Genomic DNA, 22,454 nt, shown 5'->3' with positions numbered 1-22,454 from the left:
GCTCTATTTCAGGAAGTTATGAATTTTTCCCCCTCTACAAATAAATTACAACTGAAAGCATTCTCTTGGGCAAATGGAGGAAAACTTCATGTTCCCTTGTCTCAGGAGATCAAAAAGGTCATGTCTTCCTGACAAAAAGCCCCTACTCCTCCAGCTCATTTTCAATGAAAGCGATAGTTACACTAATAAAAAAATACCTTAGCATAAAAGTTACTCCACCACTGCTTAAAGAATTTGTTATCTGTATCATCCTTAAATGCCTCACCCACATCAGAGACTTCAGGATCCCCAGAAGCAACATAACATACTAGAATTTGTTAGTGCTTAGTTTATACATCTCTATCAGTTGACTGTAAATAAGTATAATGTGTAAAATTCCCGTCTCAAGCAAACTCATTCTCCTAAACATTCCTGGCTTACTACATGTGTTTTTGTCTCTGTTCACCACCCCATCTTCAAAGCAAACCCAGGAGTATTCTGATGGCTTGCTCACAGATGTGGACTTCTGAAAGACTTGTCTTCTCCTCAAAGAAAAGAGGTCAAATATGTCAGGACAAAAATAATTTTCTCCTAATTCTTGGGTACGCACTGGGATGGTGGGGAGGGCAAGCGGACACAGATGACAGGGCCAGTGACATTGAGCTGCAAACAAACACTAGTTTATATTTACAGAAGCCTTGAGATTAAGAAGGTAACATCTCACCGAACCAGTCACACCAGTCTACTCACCCACCCCTCCGGCATACCTAGCAGCCTAGCTGCCTTCTTCCTTATAAATGCTCCATGAGATTCTCCTGCCTTTGATTCCCAGCTCTGCCTTCCCACTCCTCCGCTCCTTTCCCTCCTGTTTAACATCCAGCAAAACAGTATCCTTTGTCATAGCGTGGTATCAACAGATCAGTTTTCTTAACAGAAAGCAGGAAAGAGGTTGCCTCACCTAGTATAATTAAAAAATGAATGGCAATCTAACAGAAAACCTTCAGAAAGCCACTAAATTCCATAGAAGAGCCACTTACACACTACTGTAAGAGGAGCAAATAAATTGAACTCTCAAGCTGTAAAGACTTCTTTCTTTTTTGCACACACTTGACCATAAGTAAGACCCAAAAGCTTTTGTTTCTGTTTTACTTGTATCAAGACCAATGCAATTCTATGACAACCTTTTCATTCAAAGGATCACCTGCTGAACAGGTAGCTCTTTTAACTTCAATTCCCTAGAAAGAGTAACTAAGAACTCCATGTGTGTCTGAACATCCTTTCCTGTAGGATGGATGTCAATCTCTACTAGCACTACCAGCAGAGTGAACAAACTGTCTTAATTCATTCCCTAGAAGTGGGATGTAGGATACAACAATATAAGCATTCACCATGTAAAAAAAAAAAATAAATAAATATTTCAACCTTTAAAATTAAGAAGGTGGAGAAAATAGACCATATGCAAGGGAAGAATTAACACCCGTCTCTCACACTCATTTGATCAAAGGTGCTACTCACTAAACACAGGCTATGGAGTCAAGAGGCATTCAAGGGAACTAATGTAACTTTAAAAAAAAAAAAAAAACAATTTAAGGTTTTCAAATAAAATCTGCAGTCAAAGGATACTTAAATCATACAATGTCTTGGCATAAAAAGTAACAGAAAGAGTCTCTCACCTTAAAACAAGTTTTCAGGAAATAGACTGATTAAATAAACATTGTATCCTTTCTGAATAACAGCCTTTTAGTTTGATGTACACGAACTACTATGACGAAAAAGAAACACAACAACAACAAACACAACACCAAGTTTTTGGTTGTGTTACCATCTGACTGGACAAAAATAACCCAGTAATTCTAAATGTTTTGAATTATACTCAAGTATGTGAATAAAAGAACACTGAGCACAAAGCATTCAGGTGGTTTACTCTAGAGTTCTCTATTTAATCCCCACACACACGTAATATTTTCTTACACAATGAATATCTGAATTGCCCTGTTCTTGTTTTAGTTCTATGTACACTTGAGAAAAATACTGAAAAATTGAACTTTCTAAGTTGTATTCCTTCAGTTGTTGAAGATGAAAGGAAAAACTCTCGTGTGATTTTCCTAGAATCAAGTATTAAGAATGCCACCATGCAAAGGCAACCAAATATTAAAAAATCTGATGACATATGAAAGGAATTCACACTTCATTTTTATCTATCTCTGGGAATATTACTGAGTAATCTGCATTACTATTAAATATATTAAACAATACTTCTCAAGTTAATCTCATTTTCTTGCCATCTTCTACACTACTTATTGCTCTATTGGAACAAAACACTTCCCAAAAATCAGATGGAAGATGCATAGCTTCATTCTCTTGGATGCATGTGACAAGTATTATGATGCTAATGTAGGCTGACAATATGCAAAATAACTCCGTTGGTTTGTGGTGGGTTTTTTTTTGTTGGTTTTGTGAGGTTTTTTGGTTTTGTTCAGTGTTTTTTTGTTTTGGTGGTTTGGTTGTTTTTTTCCCCACAAATACAAAGCATCTTTATATAAAAGAGTTCAACAGCAGCAAAACTGCTTCGTAAGATCCAGGACTGTTCAAACACTCTTGATATCAATATACAAAATAAACTCTTTGCTTTCATTTGTAAGGTGCTTTGAGATATTTAGTAGGACATATAAATAAATAGGTATTGATGTATTAAATAGCCTTTACCAACCTTGACAAGAACTTTTAATAAGAGCATCACTTTACAGATACAACAGAGAGAATTCTTGGCTTCTGATCACAACCCATCAGTGCGATAAGAAGGCCAGAACAGAGCACGGACTCCCAACTGTTCAACAGGAATCGCTAGATCACTAGTGAGACTCTTCCTTTGTTCCTATAAATCTATTGAGTACAAAAAAATCTGTAGCAGAGACACGATTTTGCAAAGCACTGTGATATGAAACATGAGTGTCCAAGAGCTGAAGACTAAGAAAAGTCCTAAAAAAAGTGTGACTATGAGAAGTCCATGATCCCTACAAAGAGCAACTGAGACTGAAAAAAACGTTGACTACAGGTTCTGTAATGTAGAAAAACTCAGTTTTACCTTTGATCTCTCAGTCACTGAAACAACATGCCTCAGATTTTTTTTTAAGCTGACTCCTGTCTCATTCACAAGGGCATCAATTTTGCTAATGAGAAAAAAATACGTAGTACATGTGCTTTATCATAGGCCCAGAAAAATTCTGAGCATTTGGTCAGGTGCTCAGCATGCCTAAGTCAAAGTAAGTTTTCTTAATAAATCAGAAGACAGAGGCCTCTGACAACAGGAATTTTTTTAATCTCCTCCCCAGGTGGCTGACTAGGCAAAAGTTGTTTCAAGAGCTGCAATAAGCAAATGACTTCAGACATATTATTACAAGAGAGCACATGACCAGATAAAGGATTTAAAACTGTAAAAAATGGTATCATGCCCTCAGGCTGCTTTACTCAGCTTCAAGAAAGTCATAGTGCATAAATCTACTACAAAAGAAGGAAATACAGAAGTTGAGCCCTTCACTGTAACCTAAACCCAGTGCCGGTGCAGAACTAGTACAGTGCCCCCCTCAAAAAAACAGTATATTGACTCTGCCAGTGATAACGTCACATATGTGCTTAATTCCATTATTCTTTAAAACTGTTTCGAAACTTTTTCAAGTTATTGAAAATTTGTTCTTAAAGTTGCAAAATATTTTCTTACAAAGCTGTTTTCTTCTCTTATTAATGGGACCATACCTATGTCACAAAATGCAACCTTCAGAAACCAAAGTGTTACCCAAAACATCCTAATCCCCACTAGCCAAAATCTTCAGAAGTACATTAGCCAGGACAGTTTTCTCTATCAGAAATAAAAAAAGAATAATTGCTAGCCATACAAAACATTTTTAGAAAAATTCAAACAGATCTTACACTTAAAAGACTACTCTAGACATGTATGCTGGAGTAAGCAGTGACCGAACTAGAATTTCCATTCCATAAGAAACTCACTTATTTTAGGATTCATTTTATAATAAACTAGGTAGAAGTGTTGAAGCACCAACATTTTTAGCTATATAAAACATTTCCCAAACATTCAATTCATAAATATACAAATATTTTGTTTACGTACATCATATTTTTAAACAGTACACTGTGGTATTCCAGAATCAAAACATTTAAATTGATTTGACATTTAACTACATCTGCTGTATGAGCTGTATGAAGATCCAGGCGAGCAATCCTTCACTATGTGCTTCACTATGTCCCCTATAACTATAATATGCTTCATAAAATAACTCAGCTGCACAGATTCTACAGATTGGTCAGAAAGAAAATATTATGTACAAAGAAAACGTCCACAGAGAAACCTAATTCATAAGAACAATGAGTTAGAAGACTTATGACCTGTGAGACAGAGGCATCCTAAAGATGCTTGCTGAATCAGCTAGAAATTACATCTCTATTTGCTTGCTAGAAAACAGCAAGAGAACCCCAATAGTGAAAACGTGATGGAAGATTCCACGGTACTTCTACTGACACCAAACGAAACCCTAGCATGCTATAGTGGAAGAGCAACAGACCGTCAACAAGTCCTTTATACCAAAGTGCTGACAAAATGGCAATCGAAAACTCACAAAAGAAACAGAAAAATCTTATTCACTTTTCCATGTTGAATGATGCCCACAAAACTAACTCACCCTTTTCTGAAAAATAAGCCAACCCCCCAAAAAATGTACAAGTATTCTTGTTTTAAAAATCAAACTTAAATTTAAAAAAAAAAAACAAAAACAAAAGCAAGTCTATTTCCAGCAAGCTGTTACCCTTTTCATCCTTCTCTGCCCCCTCCATTAGACATGAAAAACAAACCAAAAAAAAGTTCTGGAAAGCTTAGTGAAGCTCACAAGAAGTTTACATTTATATACATTTCATATGGAAGAACTCAAAAGACTATAACGATTGTGAGGGCAGACTACCATAAACTAGATCACCAATAATTATAAAGCGTACCTTATTATGTTAGGAAAAACATTTAAATAAATCATTCCCTTAGAACACATGCAAGATGTATCTTTTTTCTTTAAAAACCAAGCTAGTACTTCACACTACATACTCAAAGCACCCGCACTTCTCTAGGACCAATGACAGAACAAAACAAAAGCCAAAATGTGGTTATTTCTCTTCACTAACAAGTACCTGTATGAGTAAAATTACCAGAATTTTACATTACTCCATCATATATCTGCACACAAAATATGGCACTGGGTAATGTCTTTAAAGAAATTCATCCCAATAAATTACAGAACTGAGACATATAATCCATACATCACTTATTCACATGTTAATTCTGAAATTTCAAGTATCATTTATAATCAAAATGTTATTTAATAGTATATGGCAAGAAATTTACCAGATGTTTACTTTTTAACACTTCATTTATTTACCAACATGAGTGAAGTGTTTTGCAAATAACTATTTTCTCAAACAACTCAGTTTTTTAGGTTCTGAATTTATTTCCAGAATGACCTTTTTAATTATCAAGTTACCAAAAAAAAAAAGGTATTTCAGTTGTAGATGGAATGGTAGCTACCAGAAAAAGTTAAGTTCATGACAAAAATAGGACTTTTTCCCTATTACCACTTGTTGCTTTTCTGAAAAACTAATGAGATGATACTTACAATATTTTACTGATTAATATCTACAATTATCACAAATGCACATAACAGCTATTTTACATTTTCATTGTTTACAATAAGCAACACGTTTGTGCCTAACTCAAAAGAAGTCAAATCAAATCTTCACGAAAGCTGTTAAGCTTAAATCGACTTACACCAAAGACTTCGTTTTGATATAAAAAAGAAACATAGCTGAAAAAATTCCTTTTTTTTTCTTCCCTCCAAATGGAGATTTCAATCACTTTAATACAGCTTAACTTAAGTCCTGGAAGCAACTACTAGGAACATAGCCAGTATCAGATAATGTTAAGCATCTAACTGGATATTAATTAATACCTAGTATAAATACATATCCCTCATGCCAAAGAAATGCGATTTTAAGCAGCTGCAGAAACTGAACAGGCTTTGATAGAAAGAAAAAACACCCTATACAATCTACTTACTAGCATGCTTATCTGCAAGCATTATAAGGCTGTTGGAAATGTCTCTTCGCCTGTAAAAACACACCACTTTTGCTTCCACGTTTCCATTGGCAGTCTACAAAAGAAAGATGAATCAAGTGAGAATGTATCCTTTCTCAGCTGAGCAATACAAATTAAATGCCTTCTGTTTCCAATTTTCCCTTACATTAGTAGTTCTCACACGATCAGTCAGGTTGAAATCAACAGAATTGTTCAAGAAAAAACTTCCTGATGCAGGCCAGTATCAATTTCTGATCCAATAAAATAATTTCTTATATAGTCCTAAGAATTGATATATTATTCAGCTGGTTAGAAATGTAATACCAGTATCATGTTAACATAAGAATCCTTAACAAATATCAGAAGCTTCTGAAGACTTCTTTGCAACTCAGCTTTAGAAATGTATGGCATTTTTTTCAGATTCATATTTAATATAACATGATTTATTTGAAATCTCTCTGCAGCTCATGAAAGAGCTCTTTAGTTCAGACCTGTTTTCATGACTCATTACAGGGATGACACTCTTCAGCTTGATAACATAAAGAATCCACTAATATTTGAAGAACTGTCCCCTCTTTCTCATCACATAAAGTACAAGATTAGTTAATTACCTGGAGTTACTTATTTAAAATTCAAGATATGGCAATGAAGAGTATCATGTTTTAAGTTTCTTAGCAAAAAAGAAAGCATCTTATCTGCAGTAAAATAATAACCAAAGCATTTCATTACATGTTTGCATAACATCTCCATTTTTGCTGAACGTCTTTAACACATGAAAGCACATAATTCACAATTATGATATCTGGACTATATCCTTGAAACTCTCTTTGGGGGGGGGGAGGGAAATCAATACTTCACTGCTCTAACATGCATAAACAAGATTAAATTATAGCAATGCAGTTTAAAGATAATAAACATTACATTTAGAACATGATTGGAATCACTTCAATTACTGTAAATAAAAAAATATTCTTCTCCAATAAAAGTCCAAAAGTGATTTGCCATGCAGAAGCTCAGTGGATGTTGTGTCAGACAGCACTAATAGGCAATGTGGTTGATGTCTGCTATGGAGTTGTGTTATGTTCCATCAATAAAAAGAAAACTGTTTGCAGGTCACCAATTTTTTAATTTACTTTCTAGCCACAGGAAAAACAACAACAACAACAAAACCTTTATCATTATTTACATCACAACAGGCATTTTGATCATTAACTTTACACATAATGTATCAGTAAGTTTTAATATTGCTTGATGGAGCAGTAAAAATACATCATGCTAAAAAGAAAATTTAACAATCCCACGCCACTCTTGGTAGTACAAGAACAAAGGAAAGTAATTGTGCTTTCCCTAAAATGACACACTGAAGTCTCCATTCTTTACAAAAACACAATCAGAATAAAGACAGAGAATACTGTCTCTATTTCTATCCAAAAGCCCATCCTTCATTCACAGCTGCCAATAAGCAGAGCAATAACCATATGCTGTTATTTGATCACTACAAAGTCTCACTGATACCTACTAGCTCTTTACACATACATCCAGAAGCAGACACATGGCATGACCACTATCATTCCACATGGATTCAACTGTGCCATCACCATATACAGAACTAAATTAATTCCTTTCCTCAAGGATTCATAAGACTGGATTGGAATTTTTTTTACAGCAGAGTACTCCTATTTACCAGAAATCATCAACTGGGTGTTTCACTAGATAACAAGGCAAAATTACAGTATGTCAATCACATAGCAAGATTTCAGTAACTGAAACATACACAAAACACAGAGCAAATTTCAAAAATGAAAATAAAAATAAAAACACCACACCAGAAAATTCTACCCAAATAAATTCTCATGGGATTAAAATCATTCTCAGTTTTTGAAGAGTGCACTGGCTGTTGTCAAAGGTTAATCAAGAATCTTAGATACTTGCGTACTTTGTTAAGTTCTTCAATTCTCCTAATGAGATATGGATTGCTGGAAGAATTTTCAAAATAAACATAATCTGCAATGAAAAAAGGAAAGATATTAAAATATCAAAACATACTATGTAAAAGCATATCATTATTAGTGCAAAAATTTTCTTCTAAATCTAGAAGTTGATAAAAAGCCAAGATTTTTTAGTAAATGGTAAAACGGTGAATTATTTCTATACTGAGATTTAATGTAATTTGTTCCTAAAATCTGGTTGTAACTGCACTACACAAGCTTTAACAATCATGCTGAAACGAACACCTTGTGCTGGAGCTAACATTGTAATTCAGCAATCCACACACTTCATAAATCTTGATATAAAAGCTGTAGTTTCTCACAATTGATGAGGGAAGATTTAAGAATTAAGCACTTTAGTGAGTTTCGATGTTATGGAGATAAATATATCTGTAAAATATGCTACCTCACATTTATTATCAGGTGCTGTGACAGTACAGTTGTCCAAATAAGTAATGTACATTTTACGACACTTGCTTTTTTTGCTGTCTCTGTCCAGTAACATGCAGACTATATTAAGCAGTAACAGTCATGAGGTTAGCGAGGTTCTTCCAGGACAAAATCTCTTATAGCATCACGATTATGAAAATATTTCCACAGAGCATATGGAAGTTTGCTCATATCCTGAAAGCTACTCCCATGTAACATGCAGCACATTTCCTTCAATAGTTTTCTCAAAACTTGTTTTTGTCAAATGAAAAAGTGTCCATCAAATGCTAACCACACTTTATGTTTGGTATCTGACTCCACACCACACAAACTTTATTTAAGAAAATTGGGTGGGGGGACCTTAATGAGGTATAAAACTCTTCCGCAGTGCTTTGACACTAGGCTACAGTGAAAAAAGAGAATCAGGGAGCTCATTTGGCTCTAAAGAAGGAATATGATCGCTAAACATTGTTCAAAATTGCTTATTAAAATTACAACAACAACAACAAAAAAAAAAGAGAAGTGATGACTGAAGAAGCAAACCCTACCCAGATTTCAACAGTGCTGCTCAGAGAAGGGCTACATTAACGAGTAAAGCTGACAGGATTACAACCTATACCACCTAGTGAAGGAGCATGCAAATGGACCATGTGTGTGGATCAAAACAGAAGTAGACTGTAACTAACTACTACCACTCCTCATTCCCTCGCATCCTACCTCTCACCTCAGGCTGCCGAGGAGAGAGGAGGAGGAAGAGACAAGCCATTTTTGAGCACCAAGTACTGAAAACCCAACTTTGAGCGGTGCACCTGAGCCACAGCACCAGGAACACAGCCATGCTCACCCCGTGAGGGAGGGCAATGCGAAGTTATCGGTGTCTATTTCGACAGGCTGAGGGGTTGGGAGATGAACGCTCGCTGTGCTTTTTACCGCCCAAGTGCCTCCCTATGCCAAGCAGTCACGTATCCGCGCACTCCTCTGGGTCACGTCGGTCAGCAAGAAAGCTGACAGAAATCCCCTGGTTACACAGGCGGATTTATTATTTATCCCCGGGAAATGAAGGAAGACATGGCGAAACTTTGCCGACCAAGGAAGGGCGCGGGGGTCGGCTCGGGGGGAAGCGCCGCCGGGCGCCCCTTGGGGCGGGCGCCGGCTGCCCGCACCACGCCGCCCGGGCCCACCAGGCCGCAGCAGGGCCGGGCCAAGGCAGGCCCCTGGGTCGGGGACGCGTGGCCCCGGTAGATCGCCCCTCGTTCGCCTCGCAAGCGGAGCAGCTCGCTGCGCCGGCTCGGCGGGTGGCGGGGCCGGGGGTCCGCCAGGCGGCCCCTTCGCCGAGGCGCGAAGAGAGGCCATGCCCAGCCCGCGCCGCTGTAAGGGGGCAGGAAGCCAGCTGCGCCGCTCCCCCCTTCCCCGCGGAGGGCGGCGCTGCCCTTCTCCTCGGCGGTGGGGGCCGGCCTCCCACCCGGCGCACAGGGCTGGCGGGGAACGAACCTGCGTCCTCCGCTCCGCGGAGGGCCCGGCGGCCCCTTTGCCGGGGCTGGCTACCGCCTTGTGCTGCCTGCCCGGGCCTGGCCGCCCCGCTCGGGGCCATAGCGCGGGCCGCGGCAGGCACAGGGGCCGGTGCGCCTCTCCGCACCCCGGCGCGGGGCGCGCAGGTCCCAGTACGGGGCGCACAGCCCGCGGCTCGGCGGCGCCCCCGGGCTGACTCCCGACCCTGCTGCCGGGCGCAGGGTCCCCCGGCACCGGGCGAGCACTGCCCCGTCCCCACATACCTCCCACTCGGTACATGTTGGCCGCCATGTCTGCGCTCTGCGCCCTCCTCCTCCTCCCACCGTCTCTGCCGGGCCGGGCACGGAGGGAGCGGCTCCCGCGGCCCCCCCCCGCCTCGCGCTCGCCCCCACCCTGCGCCACCCCTCCCCGCCCGGGCACAGGACAGCGCCGCGCCTCCCGGGGCCGCCGTCGCCTCGGCCGCTTCCGGAGCCGCCCGGCGGGGAAAGGGTTAAACAACCGCCCCCCGCCGCTTTCCCCTCCCCCCCCGCGCACCGGCCCCGGGGCGGGTCGGAGGCCCGGCCGCAGGTGGGGCGGCTCCAGCGGGGCCTGGGGCCGGGGCTGCGCACGGCGCTTGGGGCGGAGGTTGGGGTGCGCGACCCCCTGGTCCCGCTCCCCGCGGGGGCAGAGCGAAGTGCCTCACCTCACGGCCACCGCCGGCCTCCAAGGCCGCCACATTTTGCGGGCTCCCGCTGCTTTGTCGCAAAACTCGGGGGTGCCGCGCTGGCGGGAGCGGCTGTCACCCCCTTCTTCCCATCTCCTCTTCGGGCCCCGCTGGATTTTTTGTTTTTAATGGTTGCTTCCCCCCGGCGCCGCTTTGTCCGCTGCAGCCGAGGCATCTCCCCGCCTAGGTAACTCCGGGTAATAACACACAGAAAGTTTCTCACAAGTGTGCGCAGCACCTGTTGATGGTCGATTTGGCGGCTCTTTTGTTCGCAGGACGGGGCCGGGGGGAACCAGCCCGGCTCCGGGGCACCCCGGGTACCAGAGCTCCCGGAGAAGCCAGCTTGCTCGAACAGGCAGCAGAAAGCATCCCCGGCAGGATAAAGATAAATCTAGCAGCTCATCTCGGAGTCAGGAAGCGTTGATGGAGATGCTTACAAATCATCTGATGAGAGGGGCGCTTCAAGAGCCATCAATATTGATGTAAAGCGAAGCCATTTCCCCGTGTTTATACAAAGTTCACACCATAGCAAATAATCTGTACGCTTTACAAACAAATGGATCCTGCTGTGGAATGGTTCCTTGGGAGAGAAATGCTTTTTATCTTTTTTTTTTTTTTTTTTTTTGCAAAGAAGGTGATGATATATTATTTGTTTCGTGTCCTGGATTTTTGTGCTTGCAGCTTGGGCATTACCGAGCTAACATTTGACTTCGTCCTGAGCTGCAGGGGAACATGTTGATTAGAAGGAGGATGAGCTTCCCTGGTGTGTCAAATGACACTATGCTCTCTTCCCTTTACCCTTTTAAGTGAATCTGGGACGATTAGGTTAAATTTCTTCCACTTTTAGGGCACTTTTAATTTCCCGAATGACTACTTTGTGTCAAGCAGGCAACTGAGTACCACATTCCTGAAATATGTGAAGCTGGCATATGATACTCAGTGATTTAGTCTTCTTCAATAAACAGCACCACATTTGTGCATCAAAAGGAAAAATCAGAAATCTTCTGTTTTGCATCCCAACAGGAACATCTGTGGGAGCTGAAAAGAAAGTCTGCAGATACTCCTTGGGAAGTAACAGCTCTATCCAGCTGGTTATTTCTAGAGGCACAATACCACTTCCTTAGCAGAGACCTAAAATACAAATAGCTTGAAGTTAAATGGAGTGTTATTTTTACTCTTGTGGTTTAGTGTTTGGTAAGTGAAGCAGGTTAAACTTTCAAGGTGAGAGAACAGTTAATTCAAACAGTTGGCTTGTCACAGTCATTATCAATGAAACAAAATGCCTCCAAGGCTTAAGTCTGCACTGCGACGTTAGAGGAATTTCCCACAGTTTGAAGCTTACAAGGTACCCTCATCCAGCAAGGAAGGAATTTCAATAGAAACAGACTCTGCTTCCATCCTCCGAAGGCATGGCCTGTGGGAAAAGGAAGGCAGCTCCCGATGATACAGAATTAACCTCTCAAAAACGTGAGAGAGCAGCCTGGGAAAGCCCATGGTTCCAGCCTGCCCCTTCAGGTTGACAGCCTGAAAACAGTAAAAGAAACCCCGACTTAATTTATAGTTGCCCATCTAAGGCACACATCACAAAGCAGATAAATAAAGAATGACATTTATATACCTTAGTACTGAATCACTGGACCTTACTATTCACACTAACACAATTCGTATAGCCACAAACAGCACAACCTGATACTGTACAGTGTCATGCTGCTGTATTTGCATAATTCTAAGTCACTGCTGCAGCAAGCTGAAGGAGGTAGTGGGCACAACTACCCAACTCGGTTGAGTACTGAGTTGCAGGACTGGCAGTACAGTTTACTTTTGTGTAATGTATACAAAAACTTGGATACAGTGGATTTTCTGTGCTATCTCAGTGCACAGAATGGAAAAAATTAAAGTTATGTAAACATCTTCAGTTTTCTAGATTAAATATAATGGAAAACTGTAGTTTCAACCACAGCATTGTTGAGGGAGGAAAAAAAAATCAGATGAGATCTTTGTCTTAACCTGGTAAATGAACTGTATTCAGCTACAGACTCAAATTCCTTGTGTTGTTCGAAATAAACCACATTTCTGTGCCAACTTGAAGCTGCAAAATAGATTATTCCTATTAGAGACACAGATTACCTGAAAATATAATTTCACAACTTTTTTTGTTGTGCCATCCCAAACAGCCCATCATTTCTCATCATACTCCTCCAAACAATAGCCAAGAAGGAAAGAACAGAGTGTAACGGATAATTGTAAAGCACAGAGCAGTTCAGGTCCAGGCTCACCCTCTGGCCCGTGTGAGCTACATCAGCAGTACTGAAAGCAATGGCGATGAGACACTGAGAGCAGGGCTGCCTGGGGACCTTCCATTCTATTAACAATACAGTGCCTATTGACTTGTCCAGGCTGCACCCTCTTTATTGCCTTTTCCACTTCAGCATCATTAGATGCATCTGAAGCGTGTATATTAAAAACCCATTAAGCTAACTTGAGCTATACAATTTTCTTACTGTATTAAAAAAATGCAATGATAAAATACAGTTGTTTTTTTAAATAGGGATAATACAAAAATTTCACTTTGTAGGCAATTCAAGGCTTCTTACTCATGTGCGGAATCAATTGGACAAAGGGAATGACAATGTGCTATCAGAGAATTTTATTCCTGAATTTTCATTTTTAATTCCCTGTCTTTTCAGAGACCAAATGTCACGTTTAGCCAGTGGCAGAACTTTGGCTGTTCACATTAGTTTAGTGATTTTAGGACAAATCTTCAAGGATTCTTGCAGACATAAAAACTCATGACCTTTTTCCCACTATTGCAGAGCCAAGATGAAAGTTTCAAAAAGCTCTGACAACCTTATCACCCCAGAAAGTGGCAGAATAAGGGACCTTCCCTTGCAGCTGTCACACAACATCCTATTTTGTGTCCAGAGAACTTAATTTCAAAACTTCCAGCTCAGCATCTTCTCTGGGTAATAAAAGCCTGAATCTAACAACAACAATAAAACCCTACAAACTTGCTCCCAAAAGACACCAGTACTAAAGAGACATCTTCTTCCTAAATTACTTAATGATTAAACCAACAGTTCAGAGGTCTAAAGTAAAGCATATTGATAGAAGTGTCTTTAAGAATGGAATATTTTGGGATCTTACAGGTAGAAACATCATATTGAAATGAACAAAAGCATTGGATGGAGCAGAGAGTTGCTTCAAGCATAGTAAAAGGTTCTCAGCTCCTTGTAGAACTTTCATGGAGACTCACCCTTGTGCTGATGCAACAGAAAGGAAAAGGCATTTAGACTTTCCCATCCTTGGACCATATTTGCAGGACCTCCCTAACTCAGAGTGGCTGAGCCTAGAGTTTCTTTTTGGCATCGGTGATCTGGAAGCACAAGGAAATGTTAAGCAGTTCAAGTTTCTGAGTTCACATCAAGGCAACATGGCTCCCTTGCTAGTAAAACTTTGCTACAACAAATAAACAGGCTGCATGCATGTAACCCATGCAAAGGGTTAAAAAAACCCAACCAACCAAAAAAAGCCACCAAGCACAACACAAAGGACTTTACAAATGATAATTTCTTATCAGCCAAAACTCCTACTTACACTGAGAGTAATTCACCACCACAGAGAACTTCAGTAGTTGATGGACTTGTCCTGAGGTTCAAAAATAATATATAATCTGTACAAAGTCACTTTCATCTAGTGTGGACAAACATGCCAGCTAATACAGCTGCACATTGATTGGATTGGCTTGGCACTTTTTTTTTTTTGACTAATGCAAAGGCACACCACAGCTTGCAAAACCTCATTAATGAATTTGTAACAGCAACAGAATTCATGTTGCTATCACTTAATTAGTCACCAAAGAAAAACATTTTTCCATGTCAATACTCATATTTATAGAAGCCTTAGATAACTTCCATTTTGTAACAGGCATTACATAAGTATTTTTTAATTTAATATATTAAATTCAATTATTATTATTCATTATCATAAGCATTAAAAAAATTTAGCTGGCTCTATGAAGCAGAGGCTAGGTGCAATCTGTAATAGATGCTTCCATATCAACTTCTTTATAAATCAGAAAAAATATCCCAACCCTCTCACAAGAGAAAATCATTTTCTCTTGGCATTAGAAATAATGTTGGCTTTTTATTGACTCTGAGTCAGATCTCTCAAGAGACTCTTAGTTAAATATGTCACTATTTTCATAAAATTTGATTTAAGTAATAGCTCTAAGTTAATTGCTAAATTATCAGTAGTCTTCAGATTTAGATGTTCAATCCAAATCTTAAAGTTGTAAGAATGCCACTAAATCAACATGAAGAGAAAAATAGTGCTTATGGCTGGCAACAAGTTATTATTTGAGTGGGTAGTGAAAAAGAGATATTTGGTAATGATTTTTCAATAATACCATTATACAGATAGATGCTATAGCCTACCATATGGCACTGTGTTGACACCACACATATTTTCATTTCCCATAAATTATACAATTGAATTAAGGACCTTTTTTGTGCAAAATGAATCAGATCTGTATATACCTGTCTCCTTGTTCTGACTGAATTTGCTTAATGAAAACTATTCTGTTGCAAATGGAAATAAGAATACAGGTTGGATGGAGAGAGGGAAGGAGGGATGGTAAAGTAGGGTTTATTATTAATCTACTGCAGATATGCAAGCAATGCATTTCTTCCACTCCACAGACATAACTCTCACAGTTTTTGGTAATAATCTCAGTAACAGAGTAAAGATCTCGTTTTCTAATTGGATTTTTAAAAAAGAAAATATTTTCCCATCTAGCGCTTCTGTTACAGCTACCAATTTATTTTGCAGTTCCCATTGTAATGAAGAAAGAGCCCACAGCTCTAGGATTTGGTGTTGTACACCATTCTGTTTGCCAGTTTTAGAGAAGACTGAGGTTCACATTTTGCTTCTGTTGAAGTGAACGTGATTTTGTGGTTGACTCTGGTAGGACTCAGGTGAGATCATTAGTTGCCTTTGTTACCTTTGACATAAGCGAGGTTGCAAATCAGAGTAGCCGGAAGCATGCTGGAGCGTTGCATAGATCTGCAGCACTCCTAAATGAAGCCATTTGGGGCTTGAACACAGTTCAGGCTTGAACACAATTGAACACACCACACTGGATTTACTCTTTATCTTTCTCTTTCTCTCAACTGATCTATTTTCCGTGCTAAACACCCGCTAAAAAGCTGCCAAAGGTGCTTAATGACACATATTTAAGTAGAGTACAGTACATTCATCTAAGCAGAATTAATTTAAGTCGAGGACTCAGCATCTGTTCAGTTCAGTTTTTCTGGGGATTGAATGATTACAGGCAAGCAACACCAAAGTGCAACTCATTGATCATATGTACCCTCAGTGCCTTACCCTGCCTCTGAACACTGCCTGGTGCTTCCATTACACATTTGACTTGAAATTCTCAAGTACTGCTTTCACTTTAAGCTTTGAAAAATCAGAAGGATTTCTTTATGCAGGTAGCATGTCTCCATATCAGTGCAGCAACAATTGCTCATTGTTGCGTGAGTAGGAGGAACTTAATTTCTGCAATGGATGGGTGAATTTCAGGGACACATTTATCAGTGGTATATAAACATACACACACACACTTTCCCCCCTCTTAAATCTGGGGAATCATGCCTGCTTACACACAGAGAATTTAACTTAGCAGTCAAGTGACCTTTATTTCTAACAACTGACTGAGGAGGTCAGTTTGCCTGAATAACAGTTGCTTGCTTCCAAAATTATCCTGGGTGCCGGTGAGCAAGAGGAGCAGCACTCTGCAGAATGGTAGTAACACTATTATTTTGGAAAGTATTGGCAGTCACTCTTAAGCAAGTCTTTTACCTAGAGACAATCACTGAAGTCAGTGAAGTGTATGAAGTATTTTCTCAGGATGAGGGAAAAGAACAAGTAATGTCCTTTAGGTAGCCAGATTGCTGCAGATAGGTAGAGTCACCACACTAAGCAATAGGGGATGACATAAGAAATATTGTAAGAATGAGAGCTCCCTGTTTGCAAAGCTAGCATGTGTTTTTGTTGCTGTTTGGATTTTTGTAATTATTATTTCTTTAATTAAAATAAGTTATGCCTTGTGCCTGGCACAAAGAAATAAACAGTTTGAAAACCTTCTTTCCCCATAGCGCACAACAGACTGACAGAGAACACTTGTGTGCTCAGAATACCCTGAGTACTACCCCTGTGTACAAGGGAAAAAGAGATTTTACATGTTTCCTAAACAGAACTATAGCAAGGAGCCTAACTTTGGATGTCGTACAAACTGACACATCCTGCAAGTTCTTTAATAATGGCTGTTAGTGCCAAAATAGACACAAAAACAGGCAAATTTGTACCAAATTTGGCTATTCGTAACAAATATGCACAAATGAGAAACCTCAACATATTACCTCCATATTACACCCATATTCACTAAAAACCTCTCCACTATTGCAGTTAAGTCTACTTCATAGGGAAGACAGATGCCAGTTTTACTGTCTGATAGGTCTATATGTCCACACTCAGTCTGCTAAGTTTCACTCTTCTCCCTGGAAAAGTGAAGATTTTTGCCTCTACGCTCTTCAGGCTCATTTATCAGAAGAGCCTCTAGCTATTCTTTAACCTTTGCAACTAGACCCTTTTGCAGTTTATGCCTTGGTTACAACTAGGGATAGAAAACTGTAAAATCTGGATACCTGAGATTAGCAGTCTGCAAGCATGTGAGTTGTAATATTCTACAATATTGTCTAGAATACCAAGGAATATTTTATGTACTTACAAACAAGTTATTCTTATCATTTATATTTCAATATGAACAGAAATTGCAGGGTGCATCAATCTCCTCATGAAGCTCCAATGGGAGACAAGAGTACAGCATATAGCCAAGACAAACAAACACACGGAGCCAAAATGAAATGTTTCCATTCCCCCGTCTTCCTCAAAGCTATCCAGCCCACCACTCTGATCTAGGGAATTGGCAACGAGGAGAACTGCTAGGGAAGAACACAAATTCTCGCTCTGCAGGAAGAATATGACCAAAGCAGCATCTTTTACAATATGCTCTTTGAAATAACCCAGCTTCCTTGATTCAGTGGTTCTGCCATACAACTCAGAAAATATTTAATGGTGCATAGAAAGAAGGAATGAGGCTTGGGGTCACATGCATACAATGTGCTTGTTTTCCTATTCTTCTAAATACAAGAGTAAGCTACACCAGAATAACTCCTTTCATAATGTTACAGCTAATTTCCTTTTAGTGATCTGTAAATGTTTAACTAATGTGAATCAACAGCAATACGAAGGGAAAAAAGAAAAAACCACCCCCCCCCAAAAAAAACCAAAAATCAACGAAACAAACCCAAACCCCAACACACAACCAAAAAAACCCCAAAACTAGGCAGCAAGTTATTCAAAACTCTTTTCACTGAAGCCAGTTCCTGAATTTCACCAGAATAACAATCAGCAGCCAGATCAAAGTACAAACATCTGTGTATGTTAATATGCCCAGAAGACAACAGAGAGAAAATAAACACAGCTTATGCTGCTAAATCACATTTACTCTGAGGCAGAAGCAGCCTGCTGATGCATATTTCTCAGATCTACTCTTCCAGTAGTTCTCATCTTCTTCCCAAGTGAAGACTCACATCCCTTTGAGGACTGGCTGCGTCTGTGAATATGCAGTGGTCAACATCCAAACCCATCACTGTTTGGTGATTCCCAGGTGCTGAATGCTATCTGCTTTCATGAACATCAACTGGAAGACACTTGATGTGCAGTACAGGTAGAAGGCTCTCCAGCTTTGCAGTGCCAGAGAATACTGTGTAAGTTCTTGTAATAATTATTCATAGCATCAGTTCCCTACAGACTTCTCATTAAAACAGCTGAAAATAGTACCTTGTTCCAGGGAATGGGAAATTGCAATAAAAGTATCCTAGCCATAGTGACTGTCAAGCCTTTCAGAATATGACACTTTTTAATGAATACGTTAAGATTTCGTGTTTTGATTTGGTTCCTCTTTGGTAGTTGCCCAACATTTTGGGATGAGGAATGTTATTTATGATTGAAGAATATTTTCTTCTTAACATGAGTCATTGTGTATTTGGCTATCAACATTTCCTGCTTAGAAAAGAGAATAACAAACCATTGAGTACAGTATGGTGATCTGTTGTGATGGGAGAAACAGGAGGAGAAGGTGTTTGGGCAGGGGCATAGCATTGCCCTCTATAGGGTGGAATCTAGACATCATGGAGTTTACACTACTTAATCTGATGTTTTACCTCAGCTCTTTAGCCAGCTTAATACCATCTATAAAGCATGTTAAGTTTATGCTAGTTATACTTTTAAAACTTTAAGATGTAGACTACTGAATAGCAATTGTGCCTTAAAGGTGAACAGTCATTATTAAAGGCCTTTTACAGTTTTTCTCATACATCAAAATGTAAAAATGAAAATATCAACTTGTAGTTTCAGCCTCTTTTTTATGGGACAAACTGTGCTGCTGAGTAGCTTTCTTATTCACCTACGGATTTCTACAACGGAAGTATCACAAGGACTGAATATTTTCTGCTGTATTAGTTCTTAACAAATTTGAAGTACATTTCCAAATGCAGTATACAGTTCAAAAACTTCAATATTTGGGGATGAGCTGTTTCCTACAAACACCGAGAAACACCATTACACTTTCATCAAAATTATTTCCCCACCAGAGAGGACAAAAGTAACTACAGCTCTTCATAATCTTTCTGGAATTGTGTATTAAAATTCACTTTCTGTTGGAGTCTGCTGTTCTGAACAGCAAAAGGTATTTCAGACACACCAGTCTTGCAATCCCCTCCAAGTGCAAAACTTTAAGGCACAGAGAATCCATCATGTCACCATTCATAACTGTAAATTTTTCTGCATCACTATTTCCATTACCAGGCTCTGTCCCAAGTTTTATAACTTGGCAGTAAAAGTTCACGCTAGGCTGAAATTTGTCCTGTGAGGTTTAAGGAACCTACAAGCTATTTTCTTTTTTTACTATGGAATTATTTCTCTGGTTGTAAGAGGCAGGGAGGATTCCTTTTATGTCAACAAACAGGCAAAGAATCTACTACCTGTAAACAGTTGTATCAAGTGATTTGTCTATAAGAAACAATTTTTCTCTTACAATATCAGTCTCTCAAACCAGTTGACCTAAATGGTCACAATTTGTGCAATGCACATTCCTTTCAATGAAATTTATTGTCTAAAGTCCTTAAATACAGGGAATACTGGAATACTAGACAGACCATCATTATCCACAAAAATGTATTATTTTATTTGCCTACAGAGACTCAGAAATACAGAGCCATAATTAGCTCTCACTCACACCACCATAAATTGAGAATAACACTATTGATACCAAGAGTAGCAGAAATCTAAGAGACTGTAAAAATCAGCTGTATGACTAGACAAACTGCTCATGTATTTTGCAAAGGCGGAATATTTTTCATGTTCTATGAAGTCACTGAAACATTGTCCTTGATTGATGAGGAGACTGTAAGAAACATTTTCAAAATAAACTCTGGAAATTATAAGAGAGAACACCAGGCACATCCCTAATTTCTGCTGGGACCCAGGCCATGGCAACTGTCTGCATCTTCAGATAGGTGACCACAGCCCTCCAAAATGCTCTATAAGCTGAGTGGGGAACTCCTCAGCATCCTCTTTTTAGAAAGAGGCACAAGAAGCTGGAGGCTAAGAATAGAGGGTGAACATATGACTTCTTGAGTAGGACACTCAAAAGTAGGGCTCCCAATTACAGCTCCTTGAAACCAGAGCACAGGATTTCAATCTATGTTTTCATCAGTACTTGGGATTTGGAGGTTTATGGGGGTTTTTGGTTCATTTTCGAGGCTTTTTAGTGCTCTTTTTTCCTCATTCTTCTTCTCTTTTGAAGAATAAAGAAGAAATAATTTTTAACATTTGAATTACAAGAAGTGTTAGGTAGAAGACACAGAAAGCCAGGAATATAAATTGGTGCATTAAAGACAGATCTCAGAATTAAAGCTATGACTACAAGAGGAAAGAAATCAAATAAACAAGGCACTGCAAACATGAAATGTCTGTTCCCAGTTTGAAATCTGTTTGCCAGCACAAATGTTTTAACAGATGAAATTTCTAAAAAAGAGAGGGAAAAAGAAGAGAGTCACATTTAAACCTGCTAAGGGAAAAATGTGTTGGTGATCTGATAACAATACCCTTCAGAAAATTAAGAAAGCAACATGATCTTAAGGCCGTGTTTTGCAGTCTTCAGCATAAGACTACTATACAAAATTAACAAAACAAAACCAAAAAAACCCAACAACTGCAAAGCCCCCAGACAGAAAGACACTCCTGCAGCCTCTGCGGTATACCAGAATGCTGCAGCCCATGGGCAGAGACTTTCTGCTAAGGTGTTCTGGTTTTGTTAAAAACAAGTTCCTCTTCTAGTGAATTTTCCCGTCAGCTAAAGTCTTTTTACTAACTGCACTTTTCTGAAAGCCATATATATGTTTTGGTAGACATAGCAATGGAATGCAAGGTCATATGATAAGGATGGATGCACGTCCAGCGAGAGCAGGGAACTGAAACAGGTGACCAAAAACTGACCAACTAAGTATTCCATCCCATTCACGTGATACTTCATGTAAAAGTGGGAGATCACAAGGATCTCGTCCCTTTTCCTTATGGCCAACATTAGGAGAGGACCTTGCGAGTCGTCCCTGTGAACTGAGGCCTAGCGACAGACTGAATCCAGTTCCGGTTGGCTGCAGAGTCCAGTCCAGGACTTCGGGTGTCGGCCCTACATCTGCTGGAGCAGTTGCTGGGACTTTCAAGATTGGTTTTGTATATTTTGTATTATTTACTCTATTTTTATCAGTAACATTAGTAAAACATTTTTAATTTTTCCAGCTCTCTTCTCTCGGTCCTTCTTTCCCTCCCAATCACCTGTCCTTAGTGGGAAGGGGGGAGAGGGAGGGGCTAGAAGGGGAGAGGGACTTAACAATACATCTGCCATGGTTTATTGTCACCCCACAATCAAACCTTGACATAAGTTTATGTGCCTCATGAAGTAAACTTTTGTGGTTTTACTAGAATTTCCCCACCTTTGAAAAACACGGTAATATATTAATTGAGGTGCAACACAATGCGGTGTGTCTCATTAAATGATGTTGAGCTTCTCTAAAATGACAGATACAAATTTCTTACTACTACCATTTCAAGATTACTGATGTCTTCTGCCTTGTTTGTGCAATAGTAAAGAAACCAAAGAAACAATAAACAAACAAAACAAAAAAATCGAAACAAAAACAACACACACACACACACAAAAAACCCAACAAACAAACAAAAAAAACCCCACACCAATCCCACAACCCAAAACAAAACAAACAAAAAAAGAAACAAACTCCCATGGATCAAAGGAAAACATGTTTTAGAATCTGAAATGAGCCATGTATTTTATTCTGTCTCTTACAATTGAAAGGCACATCTATAAACCTGCATGGGGAGCTGAACATGCAAAAACCCAGTCATGCTGAAAATTTAGCAAAGATCTTTATCACAATACATTTGCATAGCTCTGCAGACAGCGTTAATAACTTGTATCTCAGACAGGATTTCTGGGAAAGATCCGGTTTGTCATCAAGGTTGTGACATTTTGGTTTTCTGCTGTATCAAGTCAGTCCTAACTTGATGGCAAAGT

At 39.6% G+C, this 22,454-nt stretch overlaps 1 protein-coding gene across 6 annotated transcripts in view; it reads right to left on the bottom strand.

The window, feature by feature from the left end:
• Positions 1–10,965, bottom strand: part of MTA3 (metastasis associated 1 family member 3) — a 131,288-nt gene extending 120,323 nt beyond the window's left edge. For 2 of the 6 annotated variants that reach the window (XM_065835383.2, XM_071806051.1), the window contains exons 1-3: positions 10,299–10,419; positions 8,046–8,113; positions 6,092–6,185 (exon numbers count right to left, since the gene is read on the bottom strand). In XM_065835383.2, coding sequence (XP_065691455.1) covers positions 6,092–6,185; positions 8,046–8,113; positions 10,299–10,326 — 190 coding nt within the window. In that variant the 5' untranslated portion in view covers positions 10,327–10,419. Of the gene's footprint in view, positions 1–6,091; positions 6,186–8,045; positions 8,114–10,298; positions 10,420–10,717 lie in introns of those variants that run through there. The other 4 variants (XM_071806054.1, XM_071806053.1, XM_071806052.1 and 1 more) reach the window with 3 other exon arrangements.
• Between the last annotated feature and the right edge of the window lie 11,489 nt (positions 10,966–22,454).

The sequence above is a fragment of the Patagioenas fasciata genome, chromosome 3, assembly GCF_037038585.1.
Source record: "Patagioenas fasciata isolate bPatFas1 chromosome 3, bPatFas1.hap1, whole genome shotgun sequence".
Classification (NCBI taxonomy): Eukaryota; Metazoa; Chordata; class Aves; order Columbiformes; family Columbidae; genus Patagioenas; species Patagioenas fasciata.
This window is presented reverse-complemented; position numbering and strand designations above follow the sequence as displayed.